Source organism: Herpailurus yagouaroundi, unplaced genomic scaffold (genome assembly GCF_014898765.1).
Source record: "Herpailurus yagouaroundi ecotype Mexico unplaced genomic scaffold, PumYag 140, whole genome shotgun sequence".
NCBI lineage: Eukaryota > Metazoa > Chordata > Mammalia > Carnivora > Felidae > Herpailurus > Herpailurus yagouaroundi.
In genome coordinates, this window is record NW_024412395.1 from 60001768 (window position 1) to 60026479 (window position 24712).

A 24712-nucleotide genomic window follows, 5' to 3' on the forward strand; every position below is an offset into this window, starting at 1 on the left:
TGAAACACACAGGGGAACCCATAAAAATGACGAGGCGAGGGTCTCTCCGTTTGTATCCTCGGCAGAAAGACTCTTCGACGAAACTGAAAATACACTTTTGTAAAGCAATAGGGTAACCATAAAAAGCTGAACTACAGACTTTGCAGGTAAGTTGATAACTACTTTGGGTTCATACTTGAGGAATTGCCCCAGTGCAAAAGCACAATATGCTGAAGACTAAAATGAGCTGTTCTGAGGTATTCTGTCTTCTTTCCTTCCTTCTTTTGTCTTTTCTGACACTGTCATCTCACAGTTCCCATGGTAGGGTCATGGGTATAGGATAAACAAAACCATCTCCCTATTCCTAGTGGGAATATTTTAGATGGAATGATTCAGAATGCCACTGAAAATGTGGACGGTGTTCAGGACAACCCAGCCGGACCCTTTGGGGTGCAGTTCAAGGTTTCTGCCATATTGGAGATGCCTTACCCAGTGTCCACCTCTATTTCAGTGAGTATATTTGGCTCTAGACACATAAAATCTATAATTGTCAAACTGGAGCTTTGAGAACATTTGGCAGTTACCCGAAATGAGTGTTTTCATTCAAACTTTCCCTGGAAAAGATCTGTAGCCTCTAAAGCTTTGTTCTATTACAGTTAAATGCTACAGACAACATACTGCAGAGGAACTAAGGATTATTAAGAAAACAAAGCCTTAATGACTCTTTCAATGCCATATATTTTACTGAAAAATATCAATAGTCAGCAAGTAATTTAAAAACAATATATAAAGGTAGTCAGGGGGATGAGTTAAACAGGTGTTGGGTACTAAGGAGGGCATTTTTTTTAATATGAAATTGTCAGATTGGTTTCCATACAACATCCAGTGCTCATCCCAAAAGATGACCTCCTCAATACCCATCACCCACCTTCCCCTCCCTCCCACCCCCCATCAGCCCTAAGGAGGGCACTTTTGATGAGACCTGGGCATTGTGTGTGGGTGATGAATCACTAGATTCTACACCTGAAACTAATACTGCACTGCATGTTAAGTAGTTGGAATTTAAATAAAACTTGGGAAAAAAATTAAAGTATGGTCCTACTCACTAATTCTTAAAAAAGTGGTTTAGTGGTTTCTGACTTGGCCCATTGGGATACTTGTATTTATTCCTAAGTAAGAGAAGTTTAGAAGTAATGGGAATAATGGCATATGCGTTGAACAGGAAGCCCTGACTTCCTGTTCTGACTCTATTGGGATATGAGTGGTGCAACCTCACACAAACTATTTCATGTTTCCTAGATCCATGGTCCTCATCATTACTATATTTTGGAGAGCAGCTTGAAGGTGGTAACTATGTATTATTTTTCCTTTGTAGCCCTAATATCTAACACATTTAAAAAAACACAGTAAGTTGGAAGCTCTTTGAGGGCAAGAAAATATCTTTCTGTTCATTGTTGCACCCTAGTATCTGGCCAGATATACATATATGCAATATTATTTAGTATAGATAGTAAATATTTCTTGAATAAATAAATGGACATGAAGTTTGTTGCCTGAATGAATAAAAGATGGATACCAATTTCTGCCCTAACAGTCACAGGGCTACTGAGAGGGTCATACAAAAATGTATGTTACTGGATTTTGTAAACTGAATGAATTTAAGGTGTTCCTATTGTTATATTTCAACCAGAACATGCTGGTTTCATTATCTTTGCTCTTAATTGCATTCATAAATATATCTATAGCATTTTGAATCATTCCATCTGCTTTCATCTGTTCAGACAGCAACTGATTAAAGGCTGTTTAGCTCTAAATAGCTTTATATACTTTGAACTAGAAACGGATTTTCCCCACTTGATATCTAATTAATTAAAAAAATCTAGTGCTAAAGACTAGACATATGGACCATTAGGGTTGACTATCACAATATTTTATCATTAGGTTGATTATAAAGATATTTTATTATTTTCAAGAAATAGGGTTTTTTGAAGGCTCTGGGTTTCTTTGAACCTGTTATGAGGGGTTAAATACTGTCACAAAGAGCATTCAGTTTGATGTATAGGGCATATTAGCACAGGGAAGTGTACCGTCATATGGCATTATGACACTTGAACTCCAGGGAGATATTTGGGTCGAGTGTCTGGCTAATACGTCCCAGTCATCTTCCTGAAGCTGCTTAATGCTTGCTGTGTTTTGACCCTAATTCTCCTAAAGCACATTTCTCCTCCCTCCTACCATGTTTTGAACTCCCATTGATGCATCGTTAAAAGTTGGGATAGATCCTGGGAGACCAGGAAGCCATTTCTTTGGATTTTACATTTAACTCTACCTCAACTTCTAACATGTGAATGGGACAACTATTTTTAACTGCCTTTAATGAAACATATTTAATTTTTTCAATCATGTGGTCAGAGCTTCTTACAGTAAGTGAAATACACACTCTTATAACTTAAGCTCATTTTGTATACTGACCTGAGAGAAAAAAAAGAAAGCTTGCCATGATACCCTGAAATTTTTATATCTGAGAGCTCCATCAAAGTAAATCTACTTGTATTGCACAGACCCAGCTACAATATGAGCCACATTATATCTCCAAATGTATCATAAAATAAACAAAAAAAGGTTGTCCCAAGTGCCAAAATAGCAAGTAATAAAGCTTTTCTAACTCTTGGAAGATCGTTAGGCGGCTTCTAAGAATAAATAATCTGTGCTCTTAAGGAACAAACAGAGGTTATCTGTTGGTCCAATGCTCCCTGTTAGGTACTCTGAAATAATACTTTTCCTTGACTGATGTTTGGTGAATCCCAGGATGCTCCACTCCCAGGAGTTCCTTTCCTTGATATCTATTTCCTCTCCCTCAAGATTTGTGCCAATTGAACATGATTTGTTCTCTATTGCTAAGTTACTGATGCTAAAATATGAGAATGGAAATGGAATTAGCTGGTCATGTGGTTGCTGTGAACATCTGGATATTTGAAATCTGGTGGCTGAGACATCAAGTAACCAACACGTTCACTTTTGATTTAAATATCTAAGAACTTTCTCTGTAGCTACTGCACATGTCTGCTTGATAGGAACTCCTCATTCAGAAATGAAAGACCAATGCTAGGGAAATTCGGTCTCATAAGAATTGGCAGTCAACCATGACTTTGCACTGTGACTTACTCTAAGTTTTGGTTGATTTCTTAGAGACAAATAAAACATTTGTCTCAAATAAAACATTTTGGTCAGTTAAGTGTCATAGTCGCTATTCCTCTGCCCTTTCCCTTCCTCTTCCTCTCTACATTCCACGTAGACCATTTATGAAGGACTGGATTTCAAGTCTTCTGTTCTTCTAAAACAGAGTTTTAAATGGAATCAAAACCAGTTTCTGAAAAATCTAGGACTCTGACAAAGCTGTGGGAGCTTTTTAAGGATTCAGAAATAGGTAGTTAGCAATAGATTACACATTACTTTGTTTAGACCAGATTTCTCAGCTGGACAAAGTTTCTAATTTTCTAACTTGAAAGTTCTACTAAATGCATGTGGGAATTCTTGCTTAGACACTGATATTCAGTTGAAGGCGACAGAAGAACATATATCTATTTAGCAAATACAACCCACTTTATTTTTAAGTAGTGCCACCTTTCAACAACTTTGGTATTGCTTTTGTGGATATGACAGAACAAATAAAATAAGTTCATTAGTGTTAATATTTATAGAAAACATAGGGAAAGGAAGAAGTAATCTGAATAAGCTGACCAATGAATTACCAAATAATTTACACATATCTTGAGTACGGAAACATGGAAAATGAGGTAACTCCAAAATGTCACTGGTTACCATTACTTCTAGTCCAAGTCTGGACAATGACACAGTGAGTGAGGCCAATGCTGTTAGACCACAAGTACTTTGCAGTGGATAGAGAAGTGGCGGAGGAAGCAGAGGATGCAGGGTCAGAGACCACCACATAGCTACTGAGGAAGAGATTCTGTGGCTCTCTCCCTACTCTCACCCCCTACGGTTCTTCTAGACCTCAGTTCTCTTTCCTACTTGATTCTAGTGTGTACTTAATGCTCACAAGGCAAACACAAGTGCTTAGAAAGTCTTTTTCACTAAGCTGTCACTAGTATTCGACAGTAGGAATAAGTCCCTTGAATTGTTTAAATTTTCACATGTGTTCACTGGGTACCTTGTAGGTATAAGGTACTCAGGCCCCTGAGTAGGTATTGTGACCCAGGCCCCTGTATTTGGATTTTCTATTTCCACATTGCTTTTTCCTTGGCTGTGTATCTTAGTCTTTGACTTTTTGTTTTTTCGTGCTTCCTTTCCTCTTCTTCCACGTCTTTCCTTCTCTTTTTTTTTTTTCAACGTTTATTTATTTTTGGGACAGAGAGAGACAGAGCATGAACGGGGGAGGGGCAGAGAGAGAGGGAGACACAGAATCGGAAACAGGCTCCAGGCTCCGAGCCATCAGCCCAGAGCCTGACGCGGGGCTCGAACTCACGGACCGTGAGATCGTGACCTGGCTGAAGTCGGACACTTAACTGACTGCGCCACCCAGGCGCCCCTTTCCTTCTCTTTTTAATTGTCTTCTCTACTTTTGTTGATCCTTCTCTATTTTTAACATTTTCTTTCCACTCAATACTTTTGCTACTATCCCTGGACAAACCCAATTCCCAAGTAATAATATAACTAAGGGGAGCACTGAGCATACACAACAGCAATACTGGAACATTCACAACACCTACCAACTGTGCTATTAGCTTGCAACACAAAATAAACTGAAAGAATGGGCTCACATTGTTTTATCATTTTGTGTATAAGTTCTGCTTTGCTTCAAGAGCATAATTCAGGTAATAAAACCTTTGGCAGGGTATGTTTCATAGAGGCAACAATATCTTGTAGAAAATGAAACGAGGCAGGAAGTCAGGAGATGATGGATCCTGTTCTTCCAAACACTGGGTAACCTCCAGTAATAACTGCTGCAATATGGACTTTGCCTTAGTTTGCTATTTCGTAAACTGTGGATAATGCTTTATCCTAGTATCTGATAGACCTGGGTGAAAGATTAATTACATAACATACATAAAAAGACTTTATTCTTTAGAAGGGAAGAGGTGTGATGTAATAATCTAGTATTTGTTCATCAGATAACATGATTTAGTGATTCCATCACACAAAGAACAAAAAGGTTTTCTTATCAAATTTGGGTTAACTCAACCCTAGGCTGTAGAGCTCTTAGAAGCAGCATTCCTGGGACCTGATCAATAATTGTCCCTTCCTAAATAGTCTTTTTGCCTGACCAGGCTATCTGAAAGTTCCTCTTATAGTAGTGGATTTGCTCTTCTCCAAAGGCCCTGAGCAGCCACAGGAAAGCATTGTTAAGTCTTCCCCTCAAATTTTACAAGGATTTGAAGAGCAGAAGAGATTCAGAAGAGAAGTGTGTTTGTGTATGTGTTTGTGTGTGTGCATGCATGTGCACGTGCGCTTCCAACAACAGAGAGGTCCCTGAAGACAGAGTCAAACATAAGGGAAAGGGATATAATCTGTTAGTCTCCTTTCATAGACACTGTTCCTCAGTTAGTGAAACGAGATTACTTATCTATCTTGCTCCCTGAAGGGCAGTTGTGTGTGAAAGTCTTTTAAACATCCAATTTCATGATATACATGCTAGAAGAGTGATTTTTTTCTCTTCTTTCTGAGTCATTCAGTTTGAATCTACTCAGAAAAACTGCTGTTTCATTGGACTATGAAATACAGACTCTTATTTTTTTAACTTTTTTTTTCTTTTTACTTTTTTTAATGTTTATTTACTTTTGACAGAAAGAGAGAGAGACAGAGCACAAGCGGGGTAGGGGCAGAGAGAGAGGGAGACACAGAATCCAAAGCAGGCTCCAGGCTCTGAGCTGTCAACACAGAGCACGATGTGGGGATCAAACTCATGAACCACAAAATCATGACCTGAGCCGAAGTCAGACGCTTAACTGATTGAGCCACCCAGGCACCCCTGAAATGCAGACTCTTCTTAGGAGGCATTTCCTAGTAGCCCATTTCCAATTATGTAAAGTTCTGTTAGTCAATTCATAACTTTTAAATAGCTCCCTTAAAATCCTCAAGTTCATGTAACTATGAGGGGAACTCTACATAGATCTTCAAAAATCAAAATCTCTTATTACTGAACACATTTCCAGATTCATTCAATAATGCCACTCTCAGAAAACTTCACCTTTTTGTCCCTCCACTCCCCTTTACTGCAGTAAAAGAATATAAAAATGTCTATTAATAAACAACTTTAAGAATTCCTTCACTGAAAATAGCTATAGCAAAAACCAAACATAAAGTGAATAAAAAGGTAACAAACTCAGTATTTTAGATTAGATCCATTTCTTGATTTTTGTCTAAACACATTGTGACCAAGTAGCCTCTGCTTATTTTCATGCATATATACATATACATATATATATATATTTACACACACACATATATATACTTAAATGTATATATTTAACAACATGGAATGGTAACATATCAAATGCCTAGATTCCGTGCAAACACATAACCCTTCCTGTGAAGGAAACATATTAATATCATAAAAACAAATCATGGAGAGTAACATGCAACTGCCGAGGGGAGGAGTGTAGGGTTGGGGCAGGGGACCAGGAGAAACACAAAGAATGTAAAGAACAAAAAGTGTCATTGACCTGATTTGTCAGAGCTGTTGCCTGTGATTGGAGTGATGGAGCAGCTGGGATTAGCCTTTGCGCTGTCCTTGGAAGAAACCATTTTGGGTTTATTTTTCGTTGCCTCTAGTGCTTTGACCTTCTTGGCATGTTTACTTCCTTTGTAGTGGGCCTCGGCCTGGCTCTACAAAGGAGAACAAATCAGGCTCATTTTTTTTGCTACTTACAAACACCACAATGGATGATCATGCAGGAAAATATACATTCATTCATAGGCACCACGGACATTTACAACTCAGCACTCAACTACGGTTTTGGCATTTCATGAAGTGGCCAACCAGTATCTAAGGGGTTTTTGTACATTGAAACCTTCTCTATAGCACAGAGGACCTGTGTCTTTTAAAATCAGACATTACGTGAGTGGACAACAGCACCAGGCCACAATTGTGATGAAGGTGAGCTTTGTCATCAGCTCCCTCCCAATACTCCCTGTGGGGTTACTTTTCAAACATTTAGCTGGCATCAAGCTGCTTTGGGTATGTCCTTCCACAAACATCCCACTTTGTTTCCCTTCAGCTAAAAGCCTGTTTGCCCTGTATCTACTTTCTTCTGGGCTCTGCTCTGAGAGCAACTGACGTGACAAAGCAACTTGCCGGTGGGTGGAAATGGTGCTACATTTTAGAGTCATCTACATGTGCTTCATGCATCATTTTGATGATTCCAGTTCCAAGAACAGATAATTTATTTTTATTTATTTATTATTTATTTATTTTAATTTTTAATGTTTATTTTTGAGAGAGAGAGAGAGAGAGAGAGAGAGATACAAAGCACTAGTGGGGGAGGGGCAGAGAGAGAGGGAGACACAGAATCTGAAGCAGGCTCCAGGCTCCGAGCTGTCAGCGCAGAGCCCGATGTAGGGCTTAAACCCAGGAACCATGAGATCATGACCTGAGGCAAAGCTGGTCACTTAACTGACTGAGCCACCCAGGCGCCCCTCAAGAACAGACAATTTAAGCCACAGAGGAGGTAGGGACAATCCTTGTTTCTCATCTCAGATGAGATTCTGAAGTCAAAGCAGTTAGGGTTTCACTCACTTATACACAAAGTATAGGTGGAACTGTGACTTCAATACTAGATCGAAAGGAAGAAAAGAAATCAAGACAAGTGACTACTAAAAATCTTTAAAAATCAAAAACCAGATTACAGTAAAACAAGAAAACATTTGGTCAATTTGTTGACATTTGAAAAACCTCTCTCTGCCTAAAGAACACAGATTTTATATTTTGGGCATCTAGCACTAATAAACATATTAACAAAAGAATCTAAGTATATTTGCTTCAATTTCATTTTGAATAGAACCTGAAAATACAAACATGCATTTGACAGAAGCAAACGAAAAAACAAAACAAATTAAAACATATATTATCTGGTATATTAGCTTAGTTATAAAGGAGAAATAGATGATAAACTTATCATAAAATGACTTTTCATTAGAGAATTTCTAAAATAAAAACTTTATAAAATGTCAGTTTTCCTTATACATGTATGTGTTTGAAGATGGTTGCACTAGTGTTTTCACTCATTTTCCTCAGCAAGCTGAATACAGATGGGGTGCGTATGTGTGAATGTGCACACATGTGTAAGTAGGGAGATGAGAGTAAAAATGGACAGAAGGAGCCAGGTTTTAATTCTGTATTTCAACTAAAGATATGTAAGTGATTTTCTTAGCATTGAACGCTGATCACCCAAGGTCAATAGCCTTGTATTGACTTATATTGGTTTGCTTAAGGACTTGGTTTGCTATAGTTGGTTTGCTTAAGGACTTCTCATGTTGATCTCTGTCAAGCTGGAAAAAAATAACGATACCAAGGAAGGAGAAAAGTACAACATAAGTTCTTTATGTATTATGAACTAAGAACGGTTAAGTCTAGTTGATATAGACGGTTGGATATAAATTAAGAAAATACACAAATAAAAATTTAAAAATTGATAACATGAAGTAATAATAGTAATGACTAATATTACTGAACCACTGCCAAGCATAGTTCTAAATGTATTATGTGTATTGGCTCATTTAATCCTCATAATACTCTTTGAGGTGGGTACCATTATCAATTAGCATTTTACAAACAGAAAACTAGGCACAGAGAAGTTAAATAACATGTCAAAAGTCACACAGGTAGGTGTAGAAGCCATTCTGTAGATCTGGAATGCTTACATTGGATACCCCTATTTAATGATTTGCCCACACATTTACGTACACATACTCACACTAAGTTAACATTATAATTTTATTAAAAGGGAAAAGTTACAAAAAAAGCATGCTGCTTTTAATGACTCAGTGAAAGAGTATGTCTTAATAGAAGTTTCTATGAGTAGGAAAAAACTACTTAATTAATGGAAAATACACTAGTATAGTACCTTAGGCCTGATCCTTCTGCTGAAGAGCTCACAAAGTCTTACTTTTTAGGTATATAACAATTTCTACATGGTATCAGGAGACCTAATAACTCATCTTTCCAGTATACTAAATAGTGTGATGTTACTTTAGTGCCCTTCGGCTAATGAAACGAAACGTGCGGTTCTCTAAATAAAACCTCCTAGCACAAGATAAGCAGAGTGTCATTTCCTCAATTACAATTTCCTGGCATCACTGCAGAAAGTTAACAGCATCAATTAGCACTTGAGATAAAGATCCAGCTAAGTGATGCCTCACTGGATGCCAAGATGGAAAGAACTCTCCATAGCCATGATCCACTTCCCTTTTGAGTTTTGGGGCATGGAGAGAAGTGCACCAAGGGAATTTAGCTTCTACTGAATGTTATTTGGGAAGGACTGTGGAATAAAGATAGTGGCAGGCACCACTCCCTCACATTTGCATCTTTCCAACTCCCGTGTGGTATTCTTGGTACTAGCACTTTGCTATCCTCAGTACTGTGTCTGGGGCAGTGTCAACAGCTTCTAAATCCTGGGCAAATCTTCAAGTGAAACTGAGACACTGTTAAATAGTAACACGATTAACCTGACTTCATTATCTAGGACTCTCCTTAGTTGAGGAACGAAAGAAACAAGGACAAGAGCCAGAAAACCCATGAACTAGGCAACACAATCAAGCCCAATCAACAATGGTTCTTGTATCACTTCTAAGAGACCTGGTTGACCAAACTGACTTACTTTACACCTCAGTGACTAAACAGCAGACATGTATTTGTCTAGCTCTAATGGCTTGCTTTCTGCTTCCCCGCCAAAAGTGCTACCATGCCCCTAACTGGCAATGATCAAAGAAACCTCTTGCCAAGAATTGTCAGAATTCAAAAGTCACCTAAACCACCATACTGACTTCCACATAAGAATTCATCAGTATCTAGGTCTTTCTCTCACAGGTCACCCCAGTAGCAACCTGACCATCTACTGGCAGAGGAATAGCTTTGACAGGAAATGACATCCTGGAATTTTCTCTTCTGTTTATCTCCATTTTTGTTACTAAAGCCTTTTGTTTTCCCAAAATCTCTACATCTCTCCTCCCCAGTGGACCCCACTGGTCCAAACAAAAAAGTTAAAGACAGAGATAATGCATTGCTTCAAAAATAAAAACATAACACTAAAAATTTCTAAAATGCACTACACTCCCATTTCTGGTTTTTACCTTATTCCTAATTTGGACTTCAGAGAGGTGCCTTGGATCTTGAAACATGACATTAAACTGTGCTCATTTTGTATAGAAAGGACAGTCCAAAGACAAACTTACAAAGTGGCGAAGAACAAAGACCTCAACTATTTATTTACCAATAAGTCCCATCCGGTTGCTTTTTGAAAACTAATGAGAACTCTTTCCTTCATTAAATAAATTGCATCAGTAAAACTATTGGTGCCTATTTTTCTGAGACCTTAGATTTCAGTGTGTTAAGCAGTGCTACATGGGAAATAGAAGAGGTCAGTTACTTTTCAGAAAAACTCTATACACTAAAAGGCCAAATAAGAAAGAGGTCAGATGAACTACCATAAAAATGGGCTACATTAAAATGGGAAAACATTATTATTGTTGCCCAAAAAATTATTTAGTACCTGCCACGTGCTAGACATTGAGAAAGATTAAAAATAAAGACCCCTACTCACAAGAGTGGTTGGAAGGAAAAGAAAGGCTTGCAAATAACTGCAACTCAAAGCAGAGAGTGGAATTGTAAAGTGGGGTGTGAAGAGCAACAAAGAGGAATAGGAGTTAGAGAAGGGGCAAATCTCTTTGGTTTGGAGGCGATCACGGAAGCTTCATGACAAAGGGACATTCCAGCTGGGGCCTGCTCTGGGGGTGGGGTTCTGAAGTGGCAATGTGGAGGGGCACAACAGGGAAAGAGGGTCACATGGTGCTACTCTGAAAATTATTATCCCCTGTAAAGCAGAAATGTATAATAGTGTTCTACAATTAAAACAACAAATGTTCTTTTCATAGGCATCTTGTAGAGAAAATGGTTATAAAGTAAGATGATGCTTTTGCATCACAGATTTTATCCTCTGCTCCAAACTATAATCCTATATTAAAACAACTAAATTATTTATATCGAAGCTTTAATAATTGTTTGAGATAAAAGCATGGCACTTAAAATACTACAGCTAAACATATTAAGAAACAAACTAAAGACTAATAAGTAGCTAAATCATTATTTAAATCTTTACTTTAACACAGACTATTTTTAACTATTAAAAGGCTTTTTGCATATTGTTGCATTGACAAAATCACACACTTTCAGAGACAAAGCTACAGCATATGAAACATAAAATGCACCCAAGAGCAAGGCTTACTTAATCCAAAGATTGCTAGTAAATCTTTCTGCTGGTATTTGCAATTGTAAGGCTTACACTATCAGTAATGACATACTACTGGCTTTGATATTTACTTCATTCAATCCTCAATCTATTGGGATCTATTGAAAACAAAGTCCAGACAAAATTATAACCAATATGAGCTTTTTAGTTTGCAAAGACATAATGTCCTTGCTAATTTCTAATTTATAGCTAAGTGAAACACTCCAGGTTGCTACAATCTGTGCATAGTCGACACGCTGTGCAACTCCAGGAATGAGTGAATGGTGTGCTCTGGATTCCTGCATGGCCAGAGTTCTGGCCATAGCGTTTCATATTCAATGGCTTTAGAGTACATATGTAAAAAAAAAAAAACAAAAACAAACCATCAACTCCAAATATTTCTATATTGCTAAAGAGAAAAGACATGGTTCTCTAGGAAGAAATGATGTGCATTCTGGACTGCTAATTCTCTTTGGGCTCAATTTAGATTCTATCAAATACCATTAGACAAAAGTGGAGTTCTTGGGTTGCTGCTGTTTTAAAATGCCAGTATTTGAAAACATGAGCTTTACACATATATTTGTTCACGTTATCAAAACATTCCCATGTAGGCAAATTAGCTCATTTCTTTCTTTTTTTTTTTTTTTAAATTTAAAAAAAAATTTTTTTTTCAACGTTTTTATTTATTTTTGGGACAGAGAGAGACAGAGCATGAACGGGGGAGGGGCAGAGAGAGAGGGAGACAGAATCGGAAACAGGCTGCAGGCTGTGAGCCATCAGCCCAGAGCCTGACGCGGGGCTCGAACTCACGGACCGTGAGATCGTGACCTGGCTGAAGTCGGACGCTTAACCGACTGCGCCACCCAGGCATCCCAGCTCATTTCTTTCTTTAGTGGGCTTTAAGTTATCAAGTTAATTTTTCAAATGTAGCCTATTAGTCAGCTAAAAGTCTCAAAGCTCGTGTTTCTGGAACATGATTCACTGGTGGAATTACTTTACATATTGAAACATGGAGAAGCTATAAATGGACCTAACAACTATGACAGAATTTACATAATGAACTAGAAAAACACTGCAGTTTGAGTTTAAAATCATTGAGAATACAGCAAAAAGTCTTTTTTTTAAAGTGCTTTAAAAAAATTAAATTGTTTTTTGCAAAGTTCCAAGTGAAGAAAATTTTGCATCATTTTTCCAGTGAGTTTTATATTTCAATTATGTGAAGGTGAATTATTAATTTAATTAATTAATTAATTTAGAGAGAGCATACACAAGCAGGGGAGGGGCAGAGGGAGAGGGAGAGAGAGAATTCCAAGCAGGCTCCATGCCCAGCCAAGTGTGGAGCCCAACGCAAGCCTCTTTCTCATGACTGTGAGATCATGACCTGAGCCAAAATCAAGAGATAGACACTTAATCGACTGAACCACCTAGGCACCCAATAGGTGGATTATTAATTTTAGATGATTTCCAGCAATCTAAGATTCTTCTCCTGAATATTCACCTATACCATACGTTTCCAGTTAGGGTTGAGTAAAGCAGGGCATTAAAGAGACAGTTAGTTATATGAACTTGACCATGTCAACTGTGATCTGAGCCCCAGATGCTTTAAGATGAAACCAAATCATTTCATTTCATTGAATTCTGCTCTCTCCTCCTTATTCTTTCCTTTTTTTTTTTTTTCAAATTAGGCCACAGTTAAAAAACAACTCAATCATACATATGTGTCAAGATGAAGTTTGTTCCAGAATATTAATTTCCAAATTCTATTCATGAATATCACAAATTACAGAGATTGTATTTTGAAAATATTTTTCCCCCACCAACCTAAGGTTTATGAGAATTTTTTTCAACATAAATAACGGATAAGAAAATGAGATTTATTTAATGTCACAATTTCTTTAACATCATGAGAATTTAGTTAAGAATTAAGCAAAAAGTGTCTGAAATGCTTACCCTAAGAAAATAAGACTGCTTACTTTCCATTTCATATTACATTACAATTTTGAAAGATATATTTATCTTGTTGTCTGGGCTTGGGGGTCAATATTTGAGTCAATTTAATAATAAATGTATGTGTAAACTCCTAGTATTTGCTCTACAGTTCAATCGAGGCAAGATGAAGTAAATAAAACCCAGGAAAATATGCCCTTAACTTATCCCCCAAATCATAAGGGAGCTAATCATGAACTCCACATAGAATGCATTTATAAACCAGATTCTCTAAGTTATTATGCCCCAAATGGGAAAATTAGTGTTCTGTACACCAACATAATCTTGACTATGAAATAATGAGAACATTTATAAATTATAAAAATATCTAATTTTCTCTAAGAATTATGCATATGGGGCCTAATGTGTTAGAACTTTTAAATCTTAGAGTTTTTATGCAACACATCGATACCGTCTTTTATTTTTATAGTATGCTACAAAACATTAAGGATTCGGTAATAATTACTTAATATTCTTGAGTCACTTATTTTATGATTTTCCCAAAAGTGGAAACTATCTACCTCTCCCAAATTATCTTCACATCTTATATTAAACTGGGAAATTTTAGTTGCTCATTCTCAGCTACCTTGAAATATAAAGAAGGGCAATTCAGAATTTACAGTGATTTCACAGTTACATTCTAAGTATCTAATATGTTTGAAAGTGCTGCTATCTTTCAGTGGGGAAACGGATTGCCATTATGTGCTTTATAAGAGTGATTTTTGGTACTCAATGATAAGTAATGCAGTATAATTCAGGTCTACACATTAAAGCTGTGAGTCTATAGCTAACTAATTCAAGTCTTCTGATGGTCTTTTAAATTAGGCTCCCAGGCTTCCACACATTAATTTTTAATCAGTCTAGAAGGTATTACATTTACTTCCATTCCCATATTAAGGAAATTTACATAAATGATACAAAATAAATCTAAAATTAGAATTTGCATTGTGTCTCCTTATATTTGATATATAATATCTGTAAAGTAGACAAAAGTGGCAAAGTAACTTTGAAAGTGCAGTGATCAGAAAACTGGTTGAAGAATGGCATTAGTAATATGTTATAGATGTTTAATATATTATTTATGTATCATTACTCATTTTAAAATCTCTTTTACAAAGTAGTTTTTAGTAAAACTCATACCTCCAAGCCCTAAACCAATTTTTAAAACCTAGCATACATTTTATAATTCAAAATTAAGTGAATATGTAAATGTAAAGACTAATACCACACCCTTTCAAAACATACAGATAAAACTAAGTAAAAATGATGCAATTGTACATATTTAGTAGTCACTTAGCTAACCTGAGTCATATTAAGGTGGTCTCTACACTAAAGTACAAGATTAAACTAGAAATTTTCATTCCAGATTAATCTTGTCAATGTTCTCATATGTAAGATATTGGTCTACTGGAGGCAAAACTAAAATAAAAATGCCTATAACTTCAATTTACCCATAAAAAATTTAAAAAAAAAATATAAAATACCCATAAATATAAAAAATATAAATTTACCCAATATAATCAGTGAGGTGGACTTCTAGTTTCTGAATCTGTGTGATATTGTCTAAAAGTTCTATCACTGGGGTGCCTGGGTGGTTCAGTAAGTTGAATGCTGGACTCTTGATTTCAGCTCAGGTCATGATCTCGTGGTTGGTGGGATGGGGCCCCATGTTGGGCTCTGTGCTGACAACAGGGAGCCTGCTTTAGACTTCATCTCTCCTTCTCTCTCTGCCCCTCCTCCAGTCATGTGTGCACGCATGTGTGTGTGCTCTCAAAATAAATAAATAAACATTTAAAAATTCTATTCACCAATAATAGTCACAACAAAGGTTGTTCATATAATGTATGATAATAATTAAAGTGAACTGTGTCTTACTCATCTTTGAGTCTTCTGAAGTACTTATTGTATGGTACAGACTCAATAAAATGTTTTTGAATTGAATATAACACATATATTGGACAGAGTAGGAAAAATCTTCTAAAAGCAGGAATTTAATGCCGACAGTCCATTCATCCTTTATTTCAACAAATGCATATTGAATACCTGTTATGTTTTAGGCATCATTCTGAGTGTTGTGGGATGCAGGTCTAGTAAAACTTATATTCTAGCATGGGAGATAGATAATAAAATATAAATTTATATATATTTAAGGGTAGTGTTAAGTGATAAGTGATACATTTATGAGCAGTGAAGCGGTGCTATAAAAACAATCAGGAATGGTAAGTACGGTAGACTATAATGGGATGGGGTGCCATTTTAGGTATCAAGATAAGTCTTTCTATTGAGGGGGCATTTGCAGAGAGACCTAAATGAAGTGAGGGAGTTAACCAGGTAGATGGGAGAAAAGCATTTCAGATCCAGGGAACAGCAAATGGCCATTGCAAGGATCTTGACTTTAACTAATCTGAGGAGATGGGAAATCCCTGCAGGGTTTTGAATAGACAAGTAACCTTGTTTAAGTTCTGTTTATAAAATAATCACTCTGGTTATTGTGTGGAGTACAAACTATGTGTGTATGGTGAGGAGGCTGGGGGTGGGCAAAGTAGAAAAGGAGGCTGTTACAATCATTCAGGCATGAGATAAAAAGGATTCAAAGTCAAATTCCACTGAAGGATCTGAAATATTTCAAAAGAATGATTTTCTTAATTAACAGTTATAATATTGGGCAGATTTATAATCTTTGAACTTGAACCAACCAAGATTTCTATAGAATTTTGTGTCCAATAACCATTACTTTTGTTACTTTAAAACTTGTGTTTATTTTTTGTCTAGGTAATACAACCATACACCTGAAAAGTATATAAAAGAAGTACACAGAGTGAAAAGTCTACCTCTCAGACCTAGCAACTAGTTGTCACTTTCTGTGTGTCCTGCCAGAGATAATTTGCATGCCTATCAAGCAAACATACACATATGTGTGCATTTTCCATTCTTCCCTTTTTAGACAAATGACTACATAGCACATATGCTGTTTTGCATTTGCCTGTTCTTCTTAGCAATAGATTTTACAGATTCTTTAAATGAGTAATTAAAAATTTTTCTAACTTTTTAAGTGGTTGGATATGTTTATTCCATTTTTTGGATGAACCATAATTTATTCCAACAGCACCTTATTTGATGGATATTTAGGTTGTTTCCAAAGTTGTGCTATTGCCCATGATGCTGAAATAGGCATTAGATGCTTCAAATAATTATTTTTCTTCTTTCACAATTAGACATGATTTTGGTTTTTTTTAAGTATTAAATTGAATTGAAGGAGAAATTTAAGATTTTCCTAGTTTCCATACCCTAATTTGTGGTTATGGATATATTCTAGCTATATGTTTTCCTAAGTATATTTGTGGTAATGAGGTAACAAAATTAACACCCCTGCTCCAAGATTTAAAAAATGGTATGAAAATTATAGAAAAGAAAGGGCCTTCAGATGGGCCTTCAATAATGGAAAGGATTTTGAAAGCAATAGATCATGCTCCCAATAAAGAGAAGACTATGATAAGAAAAATATGTCTGGAAAAATGAATTTATGTTTAGGGAAATGTGAATAATCACTTTGAGTGAAATGTGAGCATGGGTAGAGTAGAAGTGGAAGAGAAGGTTAGAAAGGCAAGTGCCACATTATTTAGGCCTTAAGTGGTAAGCAATGGGAAGGTAGTTTACAAACAGCATACTTAATAAGGTAGATAATGAGAAGCCACTGAGGGCTTATGTTCAGCACAGTCTGATAGCAGCAAAGACCTACTAGAAGGAAAGAAAAGGCAGGAGAGTAAGAATTAGAAAGATCTTACCATAGCAAGACAGGAAGAAATGGTCTTCCTAAATACACAGATTTCAAATTTCAGGGGCATTATAAACCAAAAGCCAGAATTTTTATAGAAAAGGAGCTATTCCTCCAATTAAGGCAAGCCTCTCAACCCAGAGATGCTGTTCTCTTTTGCCTTTCCCGAGTCTATTATCCCTTTTCTTTGCTACATTTATATTCAATCCTCCTCTCCCAAACAAATCCTTATGCTCAGGGTCTAAACAAGTTCTAATCTCCCCAACTCAAAATGAACCATCTTTCAATCCACTTTCACCCCTAGCTTTGTACCCAGTCACTTTGCTCCTTTTCACAGATTCATTTGTTAAATTGTATGCATATCTTCATTTCCTCTGCTTGATTCTGGTCGATATTAATCCTCTGAAACAGATATCACCAACACACTGATGCCCTACATGCTAAAGCCAAGAACGTTTTGCATTCCTCATCTTGCTTGAGCAATACGGTGCACCTGACCCTGCTGACCTCTCGCCTCCTCTTTGGAAGGCATTCTTTCTCAGCTCTTTCCTAGGTTGGCATCCCCCCACCTTCCTTTCAGAACCATGCGCAGGCTCACCCTCCCCTGCCCAATCATTGAATGTTGATATATTCCAAAGTTCAGTTTTAGGCCTTCTTGTCTTCTCAGACAAAACCTTCCAATCAAGAGATGAGTCTTACCCACACTACAACTTCCCTAACCACCTCTACACCAATAATTTTCTGGTTTCCACCTCTCCAGTCTACGTCTTTCTTTTGAGCTCCAGACCTAGAATATCCACTTGGATAACTCAAGCACTTTTTAAAAAAAATTTTTTAATGTTTATTTATTTTTGAGAGAGAGAGAGAGAGAGAGAGAGAGAGACAGAGAGAGACAGAGCATGATCAGGGGAGGGGCAGAGAGAGAGGGAGACACAGAATCCGAAGCAGTCTCCAGGCTCTGAGCTGTCAGCACAGAACCCGACGCGGGGCTTGAACTCACGAGCTGTGAGTCATGACCTGAAGTGAAGTTGGACTTTAACCAACTGAGCCACCCAGGTGCCCCTCAAAGCACTTAAATATAAGTTCAAAACCCAACTCCTGTGATACCAAACAAGTGGTATCACTTGTCTATACTTTGTTGCCCAAACCACCTAGTGCTCTTCCAGCATTTGCTGTCTGTCAATAGCAACCCTCTACATCTGTTGTAAGAGCCAAATCCAGGGATCGTCCTCACTGTCACATTCTACCTCCACACCCACATTCAATCAATTACTAAGTTCTCTAGATTTTAGCTTCTAGATATTTCTCTAATCCAGCTAATAATTTATGTCCCTGTCACAACCACTTTAGTCCAAAATGCCCTCATCTTACTCCACCAGCTTCTTTAGTGATCACTCAAAGGCCCCTCTTGCTCTCTTGCAATCTCCACATGGCAGCCAGAGTGATATTCTCAAAATACAAATCTGATCATGTCATTCCTCTGCTCAACATCCTCAGCACCTTTTCACTATTTGTGGTTAAAAATCTAAAATCGCCCTATTCAAGATCTGTATGGTCTACTTCTTACCTACCTCTAGTTTCATTTGGTAGCAGCTTCTGTCACTCTCTGAGGGACTGAAATAGAGTGTGGCTTGAATATAATGATAGTATACCATCCTTTTGCACATGCCTAAAATACTATTCCTTTTCTCTTTTCCTAATTAATTCCTATTCATCCTTCAGAACCTAGCCCAAACATCTTCCTTAGGAAGCCTTCCATGATCCCCTAGACTAGGCCACATCCTAACTCTTTGAATTCCTTTCTTCACAGCACATCTCACAACTAAAAGTTAATTATTAACTTTTATAATAATTTGATTAATGCCTGTATTCCATCACTAGACAATAACCTTCATTAGGCTTGCCCTTATAAGATTTTTCCTCTTCATTGTATCTCTTATACTTAGCACGCTGCTTGAGACATTCTAGGCATTTATTTCATAGATACTGATTACATGGATCAATGAATGAATGAATGAATGAATGGAGAATCTCAATTACTTGCCAACAGAATTAAAGTAAGGGTAGAAGAAGAAAAGTAATTAGAGTTCTCTAAAAGTTTCAGGCCCAATTGACTGGGAAAATAATGAAATGATTAACAAAAAATGCAGTTATGGTGGGATGAGAAATTTGCAGAGAAAGATGAAAACTCAGTTCGGGCATCTTCTAGTTAGGCTGCTAATGGGCACAGTGCAGAGGTTCAACAAAAAACTGGAAATGCAAATGGTAGTTGAACAAAGTGGCTGGGACTAGAGACACCCATTTGGGAGCCACATGGTAAGATGATAGATGAAACTCTGGGGATGGATGAGATTCCTGAGAAATTAAGTAGAAAGGGGGAGAAAAACCTATCTGAGGAAAGAATTTTGAGAAACAGCTCTATTTAATAGATAAGATGAGGAAGAAAAGTTGGCACAGGATATAGAAAAGACACCAGAAAAGCTGGATATACAAGGAAGTAATAAAACACAGAAATCAAGGGAAATAAAAAGGAAAGATAACTAAAGGAACAAAGGAAAAATAATTAAAAATACATACACACAACTATAAAAGACAAACTATAGTCTTACTGAAGGACAATAACATCTTAAATGTTAAAATATTTTTCTATAATTTCAAAACAACATCATAAAATAACTGGAAAATAATATAATATGAGGTCTTTGTGTCCTGGAAGAATATTTGATAATGTTGCATAGAAAGTGGAGCGGTAGCCATGTTTGTGTGAAATAAAGAACCTATTTATAGCTACTGCCCTGAGGAAAATCATAGTGCCTCACTCATCACTTCAAAGAACTGAAGAATGGGAGCCATAGAGAGAACATAGCAGCCAGAAGACTGCAAACACAATGACAAGTCACAAAAATTACTCTGAGTTCAATAATAAAAATAGTGACAGATAGTTACTATTTATTGTTTTCTGTGTACCAGACACTGTGCTAAGACTTTACTGACACCATCTCATTTAATCCTCATGAAACTATGTAAGGCAAGTGTTATTAGCCGAAGAGACTGAAAAGTTAAGTAATTATCCAACATTATACCACCAGAAAAAAGACCCTGGATTTAAACCCAGGATTAAAAGATAAGACCACTAGGCCCAAACGGACTTCAGAGGAGAGGATCTAAAACAGAATAGACTCTCTCCCTTAGTTACTCTGATAAAAGATGACCTTCATTTCCTTAGGATAATCTAGAGGCAAAAAAGGTCTGGGGATGGGACCTTTAAGATCATGTGAGATATAGTTTTCATTGTAGAGAATGGATTCAGTAATTCTCAACCAATCCTTGGGTGTCATAAGTTAAAAAAATCCCCTTTAGGGGGTGCCTGGGTGGTTCAGTGGGTTAAGCATCCAGCTCTTCATTTCAGTACAGGTCATGATCTCACAGTTCTGGGATGGAGTCCCTCCTCAAGCTCCATGCTGACAGTGCAGAGCCTGTTTGGGATTCTCCCTCTCTCTTTCTCCCTTTCTTTCTCTCTCTTTCTCTCCCTATCTTCCCCTCCCCCACTCTTACTCTTTAAAAAAAAAATCTCCCTTTAGGGCCACTTATTAATTCAAGAAATATGTGTGCACTATGCTAGGCACCAGGGAGACAGCAATACACAAAACATACTCACTCCCTGCCCTTATGGAGCCAACAATTGTTTGTGTGTGTGCACACATGCACATGCACTGAAAACAGATACTAAACGAACGGTTATGTAAATAAAGATATCTTTACCAACCGTGATTCATTCCATGAAGGAAAATTACTGGGTGTTATAAAATTACTACTGGGAGTGGGCTAGTTTAGACCAGGGAGTCTAGAAAAGCTTCTCCGAGGTGACACCTGGAAGAGGACTCTGGACCAGACCAAAAATGTGGGAGGGACAGAAGCAGCTTGGGAGATTTTCGGAAATCAAAAGAAGCCATGGTGGCTGCAGCATGGTGAGCAAAGGGACAAGTGGCAAGAACTAGATCAGAAATGTGCATAACTGGTTAGAACCCTGAATTTTCAGAGTTCTAGGTAAACTAACAGAGTGAAGATTTTGGTGTACGGAGTGGCCATAATCAAATGAGTCCCTCCTTCTTCCAGATTGCTGACTGAATTCTGCCTGTGATTCAAAGCAGTGGGTTGAAAAAAGGGTCACCAGCTGGTATGATCTTGGGGGTCTGGCTACTTGATCAGTCTCAATGTGCAATGAACAAATTCGGAACAGACCAGTCACTCAGTTACTGGTAAAATAATTCTTAAATACAGTGGTTCCCTCACTTGTCTATCAAGATAGCCCCAGGTCAGAACACAGAATCAGTGATTTATTGATCATTCAGTTAATTTGATCAGTGCAGATAACTAAAATGGGTAAGTCATCCCTCAGAACAATGTCTCTTTCACCTGAAATATAAAATCTAGATATTACTTAAGTTCAAACACTTGACTCAAAAGACTTTCAGAGAAATGTTAACCAAGTCACAAATGTATTCATTTGCTTTAAAAAAAGAGAATAGTACTAGATATTAAGAAATGGTTATAATTTCAGAAAAACCTCATTAACGTAAACTAATTTGGATGAGGCGTATAATGAAATGGTAAAAAAAAAAAAAGGTTGAAAAAGTAGAACATTTTTGAAGAAATGCTGTTAGCTACCAGAGATTTTTAGGTGATTCATGAAAATATGTAAGAATTATTTTAAATTATATCATTGCATATATATTAATGAGCATCCTTAAGGTGCTTAAGTAAGCTTAAAAAAATTGTTTCCATTGGTATTTTAAATCTCCATGCTTCAATCTCCTTTGCAACATTCATTTGCATTATCTTTGAAGAAAGGATTTGGACCAAACAAAAGTATAATTCACCCTATACCTGAATTATCACAAATTCCTAATTAATGTAGTCCAAATTAGTTAGAATTTACTGCATCTATAAAAAGGGAAATTTATGCAAAAGACAATTACTCAATGTTTAGATCTTTAGAAAACTAGCTTGAAGAGAATATCTTTTAGATATTCAAATTTTGTATTTTTTATCTGTATCTGCAAACTCAGTAATTCTATTCTGGCATTTTACAAATATTCATCATTTTCTCAACCTTTACAGATGTTGATGAATACCCCCTTCTATGACCATCTGTGTAAATGTATAAATTAAATCATAAAAAGAGGTTGTTGGTATTTTTAGTTTAAAAGTGCAGATAGGGCATTTTGTTGCCTTAAGCAATTTAAATTACAAAACTTTAACAACTACTGCCTTAGTGAATCTATCCTTTTCCATCCCTCTTGAATGATGTAAGACAAGCCAATACAGATTCATGACATAAACAAATAAATCTTTGCATAAAAGGATTCCATAGGTATCTCTCAAATAACATAGAATGGTATTTTTTTCCAGAGCAAAAACCAGGTAATCACCTCAAGCTCACACAGGTCAGAGAGAATGACAGCTACATTTCAGAGAACACTCAGTGGGCATCATCAAAGATAAAAAGAAAACTATTTGCTGATTATAAGTTAGCACTACATAATTTTGCATGCTAAATGTAACATGCATTTAAAAGTTTTTTTTTTTTTTCAACGTTTATTTATTTTTGGGACAGAGAGAGACAGAGCACGAACGGGAGAGGGTCAGAGAGAGAGGGAGACTCAGAATTGGAAACAGGCTCCAGGCTCTGAGCCATCAGCCCAGAGCCCGACGCGGGGCTCGAACTCCCGGACCGCGAGATCGTGACCTGGCTGAAGTCGGACGCCTAACCGACTGCGCCACCCAGGCGCCCCTGTAACATGCATTTAAAGCAGAACGAGAATTCCCATAAACTGAATAACAAATGTCAGTGGTATACTGAAAATGAGGCTGTCTACCTCAGGTCCAGGAAATAAGGGGTTGTCCTGTCTATAAATAATTTAGAAGTAATAATAAAGCTATCAAACTAAATGACTAATACAGTGAACATTTAGGTATCAAGAGTGGCCACAATCACATGAAGACCTCCTACTTCTGACTATCAAAACATGCTGGCAATTCTAAACATAGTTATAAAATAATCTTCCTGAAAATAAAATTTGTTCATTCCACATTCTAAACAAATGCTGCGGTTACAGTTGAATTTCAATAATATATATGCAAGCTTAAATCAGCAAAGTTTTGTTACTTCTCTTTTAATTAACTACACAGAAGTTAATGCAGAGAACTTGCAATTATATAATTGAACTTCCAATGGACAATGACTCTGCTTACCTATTATTTTGAAAGTAAGTTCCTAATGGTTAAAAATCATTTAAGTTCATTTCAGATGTAGTTCAAGTCTGTGAATCCTGTGCAGCTCATACCCTAGCATTTCAATAGTTAATCTCAAATAAACAATGCTAGTACAGTGATTGCAAAGACAAAGAAATAAACATTCTCTCATTTTACATGACTGCTTAGAATTTTTATTTGTGTTTAAAATTTAGGAGTGAGACAGTATCAACTGTGAGGTGCATTATTCTTGTTTGGGAAATATGAATTTTAGCTTATATGTGACAAATTTTACTGATTTTATTGGCTAATCTTTAAAATTCTTTTAAATTAATGTGCTTTAAAACTAAGCAATGAAGAACAAAATAAACTATCACTGGTATAATTTAGTACATATGTAGGTTGTATCTTTTTATAATTTTGATTTTATTATAATTCACTTATTTGTTATTATAATATTACTCACTACTGTGAAGAATAATATGTAGGTTTAAGTTTTTTCTAATTTAAAATACATTCATATAAATAAAAAGAATCAATCCTTTACTTTTTTCCTTTTTTGTACTGTAATATGAAGTGGTCTAGTAATATATTAAAACTTTAAAAATGTTTGTCAACATTTATTTATTTTTGGGACAGAGAGAGACAGAGCATGAATGGGGGAGGGGCGGAGAGAGAGGGAGACACAGAATCGGAAACAGGCTCAAGGCTCTGAGCCATCAGCCCAGAGCCCGACGCGGGGCTCGAACTCACGGACCGCGAGATCGTGACCTGGCTGAAGTCGGACGCTTAACCAACTGCGCCACCCAGGCGCCCCAACTTTAAAAATGTTTCTGAGTTTTATTCTGGACTTCATTATTATTCATATAAATTCATATTTTTTTTTCCTGAAAGTGACTGTTCTATAGAGGGGATATTAAAATTATCTGTTTCTGGTATCAAATGTGTCAGGTATACCACTGATAAAGTAATACAGTTTTATTTATAAGAGTTAAAATACACTTCTAACTGAAGGTAACACAAATTAAGAGTCAAATCATTTTCTCAGCTCCCAAAAGTCATAACCTTAACAAGAGTGACATATTCTTGGGAGTTCTTGTGCATCAGAACTGTTTTCTGAGTACTGAATACAATATTTGCTCTTCATGTGCCTTAGCAGATGGAATTGAAGAAAAAGACCAAGGGTTTTTTTTTTTTTTTCAACGTTTTTTTTATATTTATTTATTTATTTATTTATTTATTTATTTATTTATTT

At 36.6% G+C, this 24712-nt stretch overlaps 1 protein-coding gene across 8 annotated transcripts in view; it reads right to left on the minus strand.

Moving 5' to 3' along the window:
- Positions 1 to 24712, minus strand: part of ZNF385B (zinc finger protein 385B) — a 415410-nt gene that overhangs the window by 24522 nt on the left and 366176 nt on the right. For all 8 annotated transcript variants that reach the window (XM_040475537.1, XM_040475536.1, XM_040475544.1 and 5 more), the window contains one exon: positions 6663 to 6825. In XM_040475537.1, the coding sequence (XP_040331471.1) occupies positions 6663 to 6825 (163 nt within the window). The remainder of the gene's footprint in view (positions 1 to 6662; positions 6826 to 24712) is intronic.